Genomic DNA, 12913 nt, shown 5'->3' with positions numbered 1-12913 from the left:
CTTTTCTCTTCACCAAAACAAACGCTTATTTCAAAAGTGACGACATTCCGCTTCCTGGTGACGGTCGTCGTTTGGTTGCTTCCATCTGCTGGATGAAAACTGAATTTACTGTTGTGTATTATTGCATCCATAATTCAAGTAACATACCTTAAAAGGCATGCTAGCACATTATTAATGCACATCTACGAAATAAAGCTGAATGGTTTACCCGGTAAAGGTTGCTGGGGCAAAATAAGCAAATTACAAATTACAGTGCAATTTTTCCCATCCTGTGTAATTTGTATAGATTTTCCATGGTATTCGGTGCTAAACTGCTCTGTGGGGCTTAATGGATAATGAATTTTCTTTAACCATTGCCACAAGCCCACATCCTTTGATGTCATGTAATCTTTCTTTAATGGTGCATATTTGCCAACTGATTAAATGAACACAAACCTGAAAGCACAAAATCATGAAGGTGCCTGTGTGACTTCTGGACTTGTGGAGCCTAGAGCAGGTGCCTTGTTGGTGCTGCAGCCCTTCCTCAGCAGCAAAGGGCATGTGTGCTAATTCACACAGCAAGTTATATAAATGTCCTTAATGTTGGATGTTTACTCATGACTAAATGGATCAGCCAATGAAATTATGTATAATATTTTAGTAGGGCTATTAAAATAAAGCCTTGGAGATTTTCTTGGCTACGTTGCAATAAAAACACATTTTGCTGTGCGCTGAAGGTTCATATATCATGGATTTAATTTACATATAAGTTCATCATCCCTTCAAAGTCATGGCAGTAAAACGTTTTAGTATGTTATAGACTACACTTGGTCTTTTCCTGTGGCGACAGGAAAACTATGATAATGATAATGATAACTATGAAAGTTATCATCATCATCATAGTCACCCTATTTTTTTTATAACAAACTATATTAAATACATAAAGAAAGTTACCATCATTGATGTTTTCTTTAAATTATTAAAAATAAGGGACTTTACAGAGTTTCAGCACTCAAACAATGCATGCTGGGAAGTCTGCTAATTTTGTTACTTTAAAAATTAATTTGGTGGTGTGAGTTAACTCTCTCATTATTTCAAGTTGAAGGTTAAAGTTCTCTGAAAAATAAAATTAGTCGTTTTAAGGAAAATTAACTTAAATTTACAATAAGTTAACAAGAAGAGCTTATTTAATTTCTGCATGATGTTTTAAAGCAGCAGGGTTTGAAAAATGTTAATGTCATTCTTTTTTCATGGCTTTTCACTGGAAACTGATGACTCCAAATTACGCATAGGCGTGAGTGTGAATGGTTGTCCGTGGATGGATGTCCTTCTGTGGTGGCCCTGAGAGAGACTGGAGACCTGTCCAGGACGGCCCAGATAGGCTCCAAAACCTCCGATAAGTGATTACAGACGTTAGATGGATAGATGGTCCAAAATGATGACACCCTTGACATGCTAAAACACTACCTATAGCTTAGAGAATGACGCTCTTGTCAAAATATTCAGCAAATGAATTCTCAATTTGCCTGTGGGCGCTTTTTTGACCAAAGTCACACAAAATTATGGTTGATGTCGTGGTACCCTGTTTGTGGGCTTGCGTGCATTGGCCACGTTGCTTCTCAGCAGAGATGAATATATAAATCCAATTAAGTTATTTACGAACCTGTTTTACCTTAATTGTTACAAATGAGCTTGATGGGAGACAGAACTCTAGACATGGTGAGTTTTCATCAGGGTCCTGTCCTGTGCGCTGGGAGATGTACGACCATCTTTATACTCCTTGGCTCGTGCAACATGCACGTTGACGTGCACGAGCGCACACTTGTGGCTTAATATAAAGGAGGGCAGTTGAACTTTTTCGGGGCAGACGGTAAGGATGACAAGCAAGCGTAGTGCTGTGCTCCATCCAAGAGCAGTCGCTTGCGCGATTTTACGCACGGTGTTAAGTTCGAGTAGGCCCACACGCGAAAGGACCCCGAACCTTTCTGATCATCTTCTGATCATGGCAGCAATGTCGCTTGTCCTCGCACAGCCAGCGGCAGCTCACCCTCAGTGTTTGGACTTCGAACCTCCTTTCAAACCTCAGTGGCACTTGGAGTTTTGCGCGCAGTACGAGGAGTTTGGCTGCTGTGACCAGAAAACAGACAACATGATAGCGGAAAGATACTGGGACATTATCGACCAATTGGAAGCGGCGGGTAATGAGCTTTGTGCAGACATGTTGAAAGAAATCATGTGCCAGGTAAATATGTTTCTTAAATGAAAGTTGGACTATGTGTTACTGTGATTCATTTTCTGGCACCGACGTTAGTGCACAAAATAAAAACACTTCTCAGGGCGTCCGATGAATGACTGTTAAGGTTTCTTACTGTTTAGTTATCTTTGCTGAAGCCTTCTTAACAGAAGTTTTGCTTTTGTAACTTCTTAAAGCAAAGTCGCCTCAATTTTGAGAAACAACTCTTAGTTATGTCTAATGAGCCTACGTTTGTGAAGAGAATTGGGGCAACATGCAAGTTTGATTTAATTTCTCAAATGATGTGTCACGGATTAACACCTCCAATTAGTCTAAAATTAAATTAGCAGCAGGGTTGAACTCAAAAGTAACAAGGTATGTTGATAGATATACATTTCCAGAGCGTTAAATACGAATTCAACAGTAAAATTGAGGTAATTTTAACTATGGCCAACACTGCAAGCAGTATGAGCATCTCTGAGCCAGGGCACCTTGAACAGGTCAGCATTAATGCCCCCTAAATTTTCACCTCCACTGCCCTGAAATGTCTTCGTACACTGTAGTTTCTCTTGCTTGTCCCATCCAGGAGTGCTCACCTTATGCCGCCCACCTTTATGATGCTGAGGACCCGTACACACCTGTCAGAGAGTTACCTGGCCTTTGCTTTGGCTACTGTTCTGAGTTTCATGGCAAATGCCGCCACGTTGTTAAATATTTGACAGAGAACCAGCTGCTGCGGGACACCTCTGAGCGGGATGTGTCCACGTTCTGCAGCATGGTTGATCTGTCCGACCGAGACTATTGTTACCCCGATGTTTTGAAAAGCCCTGACCTCAACAGCAACCTGGGTCAGGTGGTGGAAGACCCCAGAGGGTGTCTCCAGTTGTGTCTGACAGAAGTGGCCAACAATCTCAGGAACCCCGTGTTGATGCTGCACAGTGATGATGACACACATCGGATGTTCATTGCAGAGCAGGTGGGCTTTGTGTGGGTTTACCTGCCTGATGGCAGCCGGCTGGAGCAGCCTTTTCTGGACCTGAGTGGGGAGGTGCTGACCACACCCTGGCTGGGAGATGAAAGGGGTTTCTTGGGCATGGCCTTTCACCCCAAGTACAGAAACAACGGACGCTTCTTCATCTACTACTCCATCCAGATCAACGGTAAGCTGGAGAAGATCAGAATCAGTGAGATGAAGGTGTCTGCTCACGATGTGAACATGGCTGATCCCTACTCAGAAAGGTATGTGTCGAGGATCTCTATCCTTTGCTCTTTTTGTAACATCAAAGCCTGATGATATGTGTAAAATTTGCAGGTATCCTTTGACAGGTATATTGAACTAAGCGTGCATTCACCCCCTGGGCTGTGGGCCTAATTGCACAAAGTTTGCATTAACACGTTCTGAGCCTATTATCGTAAATCACCTCAAGGTCAGCGTAGACTTTCCTGGGTCCAGTTAAAATGATCTTACTTTCAGTTGAGTGGCAATGCAACCACAACAAATGTAAAATTTCAAATTGAGGCCAGAAATCTAAGAAAAAAATCCTCAAACCTTCTTCCAAACATGTCATCTCACTAGCATATCCACATGTGACTACAGGAATATCTAGATATGTCGGGAAATAGAGGGGAGTGAGGAAGCTACGTTTTTCTCTAATGTGCGGGAACAGACTCCTAATGCCTCAGGTCTGCTCTGTCATCACTTCTTTCTGTAAAAGAAACTCATTGAAATTCTAGGATTAGTGATAGATGGTTCACCAAAGCGTCAGTGCGCTTGATCACTTAGGAACCATGGCAACCACATATCTACTGTATGTGTGAAAAATAAACATATCTGTAGAGCATATAGTACATGCGGTTGTACTGAACCGCATCTTCTTTTTTCGCTGTCAGGGTCATTTTAGAGATCGAGGAGCCAGCTGCAAACCACAATGGAGGCCAGCTGCTGTTTGGTGTCGATGGTTATTTGTACATCTTCACTGGAGACGGTGGAAAAGCCGGGGATCCGTTTGGGAAATATGGCAATGCACAAAACACGTATGTTTCTTCAGTCTTCTCGTGAGGGGGTGAGGAAGAGCGATGAAGTGTGAGGAAGGAGGAGGAATGAAGCTGAAAACTGAGCTCCTGAACTCCCCCACGTGTTCGGCTAGATCTTACCTATTAATTATAGCCTATGAAAGTTGATATTGTGCCAATATTCTGGCTGATTTGTCAGCATTAAGGTCAAAAATTCATTATGCATTGTTGTTCACATGAGCTACTATTGTAACTAGTTATTTTAAACATGTATTTCAGCTATTTCAGTACAAGCTACGTCTGCATTATCATTGATGGAAGTTGCTTAAGTATTCTCAGCTGAATTTGTCTGACGTTTAGCTAACCATTAAATGCATTCAGGGCTTTAGATAACTTTTTAAATGTACCCTTTATCATATTGCTAACGTTACTTTAGCCAACAGTTTATGCCACACTTTTAGCTTTATTCTTTGCTATTCGACAACTTTAGCTTAGCAACTCTCTATGGTTCCATTACATTTATTATTAACGTTAGTTAACTGATAACAACTGATAATTTACATACCTTTTTGTTGTGGATTTGAACCATTTGTGATTTTTTAAAGCAATTTTTAAGGCTACGTTTTCACCATTTTTCATCCATAAATTTAAGCTCAGTAGTTCGAGCTACTTAGCTACTTTTTATCCTTAAGTCAAATATTTACACTTTTATCCAATTGAGAAAGCCATTTCGGTTAAGCTGACATCAGTTTTTTAACCATTTACCGTTTTCGTTTAGACAGTTAGCCAAGATTTATTTTTAGCTACTTACTTTATCCATCATCAATAAGTTTTGATTTCGTCAAATTGTTTAGCTTTGTTTTAGTTGAGCTGAGTTACTCCACAATCTGTGCATCATGCCCCTGATAGGGAATCACAACACAAAAGGCCTCTCGACTGTCAATAAAGCCTATTTTTTTTGTACTCAGGAGTGCTCTGTTGGGAAAAGTACTGCGCATTGATGTGGACGGAAGTGTCCCCAGTGGGATGCAGTACGGGATCCCCTCCGATAACCCATTCCTTGGGCACCCAGAGGCTCGGCCTGAGGTGTTTGCATATGGGGTCCGAAACATGTGGCGATGCTCCGTGGACCGCGGAGACCCGGTCAGTCGCTATGGCAGGGGCCGGATTTTCTGTGGAGATGTTGGTCAAAACCGCTACGAGGAGATTGACATAATTGTGAAGGGAGGAAACTATGGATGGAGGGCAAAAGAGGGATTTGAGTGTTATGACTTGAAACTATGCCATAATTCCTCTTTGAGTGAGTATTTAAGTTCACGTGAAACCTCTAAAGCTATTTTCCGTATCATTGATGCTTTATATGCTTATTCATTCTGCCACAAAACAATTTAAATGAAATGTTTTGCTTTAGATTTTAAATTGAATGCATCTTCCTCTCCCGCAACAGATGACATCCTCCCAATATTTGCATACAGCCATCATGTTGGGAAGTCTGTGACGGGGGGATATGTGTACAGAGGATGTGAATCACCCAATCTGAACGGCCTGTACATTTTTGGAGACTTTATGAGTGGGTAAGATTGTGTTGATGTGAGCCAAATAGTTTACTCCAACTGTTTCCAGCCTGCTGGGAAAAAGAAAAAAACGTGATTCTCTGTCACATTTTTGGAAGTGAAGGAAAAGCAGGCTCATTTACTCAGCTTGGTTGCTCATCAGTTGCACATTTTTGAACTTCATGCAAAACCCATGTACTTTTGATCTAAGTCAGATCGAAATGTGAACTACATTAAACAGCATTTGAGTTCACTGATGAACATTCCAGGTATATTTTAAGATTTGCCTCAATACTTTACATGTTAACAAAAAGCTCAACAATTAACACATTTGATCTTGTTTATTTAACCTGCACAACAACAGTTCACTGTTTTGCACAGGGTAATGTGTTGGACTGTTTCACAGCCAAGTCTGGCACACAGGTCCCTGTAAACCACAATTTGTTGTTTTAACACCTCAATTTTTATATGTATAAATAAAAAAAACAAATCACAAATAGCTATTTCCTATCTTTATGCCAAACTGGCTGCTGGCTGCAGCTTTATGTTCAGCATAAGGAAGTGAGAGTGGTATCAAGCTAATGTAAATCAGTAGTGTTGAATTGAAAATAGTGTGTTTCTTCAAATATTCAACTAAATTCCCTCAGTCTTTGAAGCAAACTTTATTCCCAAGGACGTATTGGATCCCAGAGTTTGTCCATATATTTCTAAAATCACATTGTTGGTTTCCCATATAAGATATAGACAGCATGTGGCTTTTCCGTCACCCTCACAAAAGTTACGTTTGGAGACGTTTAACTTCAGCCCTAAATATGATAAACCTTGCAGACGTCTCATGGCATTAGAGGAAGAAAAGACCACAGGAAACTGGAGAGAGAGGAGTGTGTGCATGGGTGGTACAAAGACATGCTCTTTTCCTGGACTCATCAATCATCACCACAAGTTCATCATCTCGTTTGCCGAAGATGAAGCAGGTAAAACCTGGTTGAGTCTCTAACACTGCACTTCATTAAAGTAACACTAGTGACAACAAGCTGTGTCTGTTTTTCCAGGGGAACTATATTTTCTAGCCACTACGTACCCCAGTTCCATGTCTCCCTTTGGAACTGTGTTCAAATTCATGGACCCATCCAGGTAGAGTATCAGACTCAGCTTACATCAAAACCTGTGCTGATAGATTTCTAACACAATGTTGCTCTATTGCATGTCGTTAAATTAACCACAACAACGTGTTGCCAACTGGGAGGAACAACTCAGCATCTGTCATACATGATGATGAGTAGGATATATTGGAATTTTGTTTTCTGTGCATTCTCATTTCTTCCGTTGTAGCGCCATGAATGCGAGAAGCGATTCAAACAACTGTTTGCACGTTGTAATTTAACTGATGCAAAAATCTCAAACAGCCACGATTGAACACAAGTAATCGACTAACTGACTAATATTTGAGTCACGCTTAGAGCAAGATCTCATGGGTGAATTCATTGGTGGACCAGAATGCCTGCTTACAGCAATAATTCAGCAACAGACACATTTCTTGACGTGTATTTCTTCAAATTTGCACAAAAAAATGTAAGCAGTGTTATTGTGAATAAAGTCAAGTTTTGCAAGTGTTTTAGAGACATAAATTAAAATGCAACACGCAAAAACGAGACAAACAAAGGTTTAAAAATGGTTTTAAAGTAGTGTGAATTACAAGTAAATTAGAGCAGCTGTGTTAATACAAAAAAAGCTAAGTTGCATAAAGGGGGTAAAACTAATGGGTAAAGTGTTTCACAGTGTAGAAGCAGCACTGCCAAAGGCTCTTTCACTTGTGAGTGTGGAACAGAGTAACTGATCAGAGGATCTGGGTTGTCTAAATGTAGAGTATAGGATTAGAAGATCAGAGATGAAAGCAAAGACCAAGCTATGATCTAAAAAACACAAAGACGAATCTGGAAACGAACTCTACATTTAACCAGTGAAGAGAGGCTGTACAGGAGAAACGTGGTCTCGCTTCAGGATTGTCACTGCTGCATTTGGGACTAGCTGCAGGTGAGGCTTTATGTATGAGGCTGATTAACTCAAGCACAAAGAGAAATTAACTTTAGTCAAGATGAGATGTGATGAACATGTGACGGACTGTGAGGAAGAGAGTAACTTACATTTTTGTCATAGATCTAATGTGGAAGAGGCTGCTTAGTATTACGTTTGTACGTCCTTATTCTCAAATGACAAAAAGAGTAAAACAAATAATTGTTTTTCATCAACGTAATATTAGCTAATATTAGCTATCACAAATCTTTCTACATAAAACAATCATTTCTGCTGCTTCTTGGTTACTGAAGTTATACAGATCTTATGATTGACCACATCCATGACTGATAGAAACCTTTAGGGGAATCTTTATTTATTTTTTTTTACCCTTTACTGTATACAAACTTCCTGCCCCATAGGTTGTCAGGCAGACACAACTGTGTTTTTCAGGAATGTTGAAAAGAATGTTGATTTACTTTAGCAACGCCTCTTGGTTTTGAAATCCTACTATGAACAGCTGTTTCCCGACCACACAAGGGTTTTCTGTAGACACCATACTACAAGGCAACCGTTCAAATTGTTTGTGAATGTTTGTGGTGAAAGATGTTTTTGACAGAAAATTAAAGGTATTTTGGTCAAAGAAAGCAGAAGTCAAAAAACCTCAATTAAAATTCTAATTAGTAATTCACTTTTTGAAACCCTTTTACATTTTTTGCAGGAGAGCTCCTCCAGGGAAATGTAAGAAGAAACCACTGGCTGTCAAAGTGAGGGGCAAAAAGGTTCCATTTATCCCCAGGGAATGTAAGTCATGTCGTGACAAATTAGCATTTTTATGGTGTTTGCATACCAGACTTGTTGAGGACGCATATAAAAGAAAAGTTGTCTCTGACAGAGCTTGTCTGACTTTAATTGGAGTCGTACCATAATATCTTTAGAGAGAAAATAGTTTTCATTCAATCAAGGTGCATTAAGTATAAACAACACGTAGACAACTTATTATCAAGCCAAATAAATGAATGTAAGAGACAGACAACATTTATGACAAATCTGTTCTGGCCCATATTCGCAGTTTACTGGCTTGTCCTTAGCAGACATTTTTCCCCTTTCTATTTCATGTCTATAATGCCAGTTTGTATAATCACACTGGGGTCCTACATAAAACTATAAAAAGCAGTCTTCTATTTTAGATCAAACATATTTGAATTAGAGACAAAAGAGAAAAGCATTTCAAACATTCTTGCCTGTTGTCTGAGCCAAATGTTCAATGCAGCTTCATAAAACCCAACATATGTGGCTGCAGAGTTAAATGGTGAAAATGAGTATTTACTGACATCTGTGCCATTTCAGTGACTCTGCTGGATCCAAATGAAAAGCCTACAAGACCACCACCAAGAAAAGTCAAACTCACCACCAAGCCACAGGTCAAACCTGCGACGACTGCCGCCAGCACGACGACGACCATGAGCGCTGCTGTGAAGCCGAAGGTGAAACCGCCTGTTAGGAAAGAAATGAAGGAAAATAATTTAAAGTCATGGAAGATAAACAAAACACTGAACAGGCAGGAAGCGAACACACCAATGAAGAAGAATACCTTGGGGCAGAAGTCCAAGGGACCGTCCAAAAAGACGAATGCGATTAAGCTTGTTAGTGGCAAAGGTAAAGTAAAACTAAAGACCAATCAAACTGCTACAGCTGGCTTAAGATCGAGCACTCTGAAAACCTCCAGCAGCATCAAAGACAGCACAGTGCACATAAACAAGAAGAGTCCCCCAAAGACACGTCCCAGGAAGCAAAGTAGACTTGAGAAAAACAACATTAAGGTGAAAGAACCTACCAAAGAGCTTCTGCCCTTCATGAATAAAACCAAGACAAATGTAAAAGGTAACGGAACAATGCAAATGAAACTACAGGTACAAAATAAGAAAAAAAAAGTGCCAAGGTACAAGTAAAATATATTTTCTGACTGTCATTAATATAAAACAAATCACATTTATATTCACTTTTTAAAGGACAAATTTACATTTTGGGAAATGTGGTATTGGCTTGGTTCTGAGATGTGCAAATCGGTGCCAGTGTTTTTAAGTTTTTAAATGGAAAATGAATCCAAGTTGATTTCTGATGAAGAAACATTTGTACTAGCTCGGTGGGCATTTAGTAAGCGAATGCAGACTTACACTATTATAAATAAAGATGGGAACATTGATGCCACTCTCATTTCTGTGCCGTCAATATGAAGCTGCCACCAGCAGCTAGTTAACTTAGCTTAACACAAACAGTGGGAACAGCTTGTCCAGTTCTGTCCAAAAGCAACAGGATCCACTTACCAGCGCTGCTAAAGCTCATGAACACATTTTAATGTTGCATGTGTAATCAGTTAACAAAGCAAGTTCGGATTGTCAGCTAGCCTGGAACATAATATGTATCTAACCACAATTTGCTGATTTAAGCACAAGATATAAAGCCTTAATATCAATGAATCAATATGAGAACCAGATACTGGACCCTGTCCCAGCTGTTGTCGGGCGAGAGGCGTGGTACATCCTGCACAGAGACACACACATGCAGACAACCATTCACACTCACATTCTCACACACAGTCTCTACAAATTTTTGTACAAAGATTTTGTAAAGATCATAAAGTAAGCGCACTAGCAACCTCCTCCCGTCGCTCCTCTCGGCTCCCTGAAACACACGAACGACATGACACCGATTAGATCCCAATCTGATAGTGAAAGGAATCATTTTGGGAGGTTTGTGATGCTCAGAAAAATGTATTCACCATTTTATAGCCTCTCTTTCTAATATGATTATTATATTACCAAATTTGCTTTGTTTCCTAAAGCTGACTTTGGGGGCTTGGTTGATGTCCTGTGTTTCAGAGGTACTGCTAGGTGAACGTTTCACCCAGTCCAGCTGTTTCACCCTCTACCCAGCCTAAGCTAATGAAAAGTTATATCATGTTAACTTTCAGCCAGAAAGGAACAAATCCACTTTTATCAGATTGTAGTTTCTGCATGATCAGCATTATCAGGAGACTTCCAAGCTGGTTGTACCGACACCGCAGTGTGCATTTCCCTAAATGTTCAGCTATTCCTCCAAGGTACAAAGCACAAAACTGTAGCATGCAATTATGCTTCCTTTCCTTTACATGTTATTTTTAAGTGTCATAAAGCTATTGCTACAAGTTAATCACTGCTCTGTCCGTATTTCAAATATTCAAATCGCCTTGAAGTGGAAATAAACACAAAACAGGAAAAAAATAAAAATTCTTCTAACTATAACAAACACCAGTGCTGTAAATTGCCCTAATTTTACAGCACATGCAAGTGTTAAAAATAAACATTAGAAAGTGTCTGTGTGTGTGTGTGTGTGAGTAGCTCTCTGTAATTAAACCCCACTCCACTGATCATAACTGAAACCACTGTGACCGTGGTCTTTATAATGACGCCCGTAAATGTAAAGTGGTCCTGACGGCGACGTGCAGTTGTGCACACCGAGGTTACATAAACCTCTCAACTCAGCTTTTCCTCTGCTTCCAGCGTCGATGGTTACATTTTCAAACGAAGGCTTAAATGACATTTTCTGTGATGTGCGATGAATGAAAAGCTGCCCAAGCCGTGCTTCCTGCAGTAACATAAGATGAGCTAACAGGACAAAACATCAAACATCACACAAGCATTCCATCCTGTGACCTTATTAAAAATTATTTCTCAGGTGTAAAAACACAAAATGATCTCTCAAGTAAAAGTACAACAACATGCCAATCAAAGGCACTACACTAGTCCCTGTACTCAAATTGAAAGGCTTGATCTAAAATTTGCTTTGAGTACAAAATTTGAAGAAAACTTTTTTCATTGCAGGTTTTTATTATTATCTTCACATGGATAAACAAAATTTAAAAACTGAAATCTGCGATTTACGGAAGCATTCAGACCCCTTGCTGCGACCAGGGGCATCCTGTGTTTACTGCCATTTTTCTTGAGATGAGTTTAGAAGTTGACTGAAGTCCACCTGAGGCAAACTGACCTGATTGGACGTAGTTAAGAAAAGTACAGTAAACCCCACAGTTCACACTGCATGTCAGGACACAAACCAATGCATGATGTCCAACAAACTCTCTGTAAACCTCTGCAAAAACATTTAGTAGTGATGCACAGATCTGAACAAGTGCATTTTGCAGCTTTTAATGGTCCCAGAGAAAACACAATTAAACTGTTTGGGCAGAACTCCAGTGACTGCATCTCACCTGGGTAATATTGTTCCCATGGCGAAACACGGTAACAGCAGCTTATTCAGCATAAAGTCTCGGCAGCAAGAACAGGTACAGAATTGAAAAAAGGATAAATCCAGCCAAATGCAGAGACGTTGTTCAATAAATCCTGCTCCAGCATCAGACCTGGGGTTGCAATGATGGTTAGCCTCTCAGTATTACCCGGTCTAAAGCCAAGACAATGCTGGAGTGACCTCAGGACAAGTCTCAGTCTGTCCTAGAGTGGCCCAAGCAAAGCCCAGACAGAATATCTACGGAGAGAACATAAGACACTTCCCATCCATTCTGATGGAACTTTAGGGGACCTGTTAGGAATTGCTGTTAGGAGAGAAGCCTGTAGAGACTTACTTAAGAAGATTATGAGCTGAAATTATTGCTAAGGGGCTTCAAATTAACGTTCTGAATACTTGTGTAAATGAGAGATTTCAGTTTTTAATAATTTATTTAACATTTAAAAATACTGTATGTTTGCACTTTGTTATTATGAATTATTGTGTTTAGATTGATGCGCCAATTTGTGTTTGGTTCCATTTTAAAATAAAGTTACAATGAACACACAAAAGTGAAGGAGTCTGAAGAGACTGTCCACAATGAATCACTATCAATGAATTATACCAGGCATATAACTTACAATGACAGAGGGGCCTGCTGGTTTACAACAGGTAAGTCTGTGAATATGAACAGATGTGATACTGTACATGATGTGTTACTGGAGATGGAAAAATGTAGTATAGTCAAAATGAGCAAGCACTTTTGCTGGAAGATAGAAAATATACTGGCAGAGGAGTCGGAGCAGAGTCAGTTCTAGTCAGTTTAGTACATGTTCAGATCTAGAGACTCGAAGAAGCA

General features: G+C 39.9%; 1 protein-coding gene across 1 annotated transcript; it reads left to right on the top strand.

The window, feature by feature from the left end:
- The first annotated feature begins 107 nt into the window (after positions 1 to 107).
- On the top strand, positions 108 to 12768 carry hhipl2 (HHIP-like 2). The gene is made up of 9 exons (XM_067479745.1): positions 108 to 2221; positions 2799 to 3451; positions 4103 to 4246; positions 5194 to 5525; positions 5673 to 5799; positions 6607 to 6752; positions 6831 to 6912; positions 8513 to 8595; positions 9142 to 12768. Exons 1-9 carry the CDS (start codon positions 1856 to 1858, stop codon positions 9741 to 9743), a joined length of 2535 nt encoding a protein of 844 aa, XP_067335846.1. The 5' UTR covers positions 108 to 1855; the 3' UTR covers positions 9744 to 12768.
- The last annotated feature ends 145 nt before the right edge of the window (positions 12769 to 12913 follow it).

The sequence above is a fragment of the Channa argus genome, chromosome 16 (assembly GCF_033026475.1).
Source record: "Channa argus isolate prfri chromosome 16, Channa argus male v1.0, whole genome shotgun sequence".
Taxonomy (NCBI): domain Eukaryota; kingdom Metazoa; phylum Chordata; class Actinopteri; order Anabantiformes; family Channidae; genus Channa; species Channa argus.
This window is presented reverse-complemented; position numbering and strand designations above follow the sequence as displayed.

Bases quoted from the DNA above. Each gene is read 5' to 3' on its own strand.
- hhipl2 (XM_067479745.1), top strand. From the start codon at position 1,856: ATGACAAGCAAGCGTAGTGCTGTGCTCCATCCAAGAGCAGTCGCTTGC. The intron at 2,222-2,798 runs GTAAATATGTTT...TGTCCCATCCAG, and splicing joins TGAAAGAAATCATGTGCCAG to GAGTGCTCACCTTATGCCGC. The intron at 4,247-5,193 runs GTATGTTTCTTC...TTTTGTACTCAG, and splicing joins TATGGCAATGCACAAAACAC to GAGTGCTCTGTTGGGAAAAG.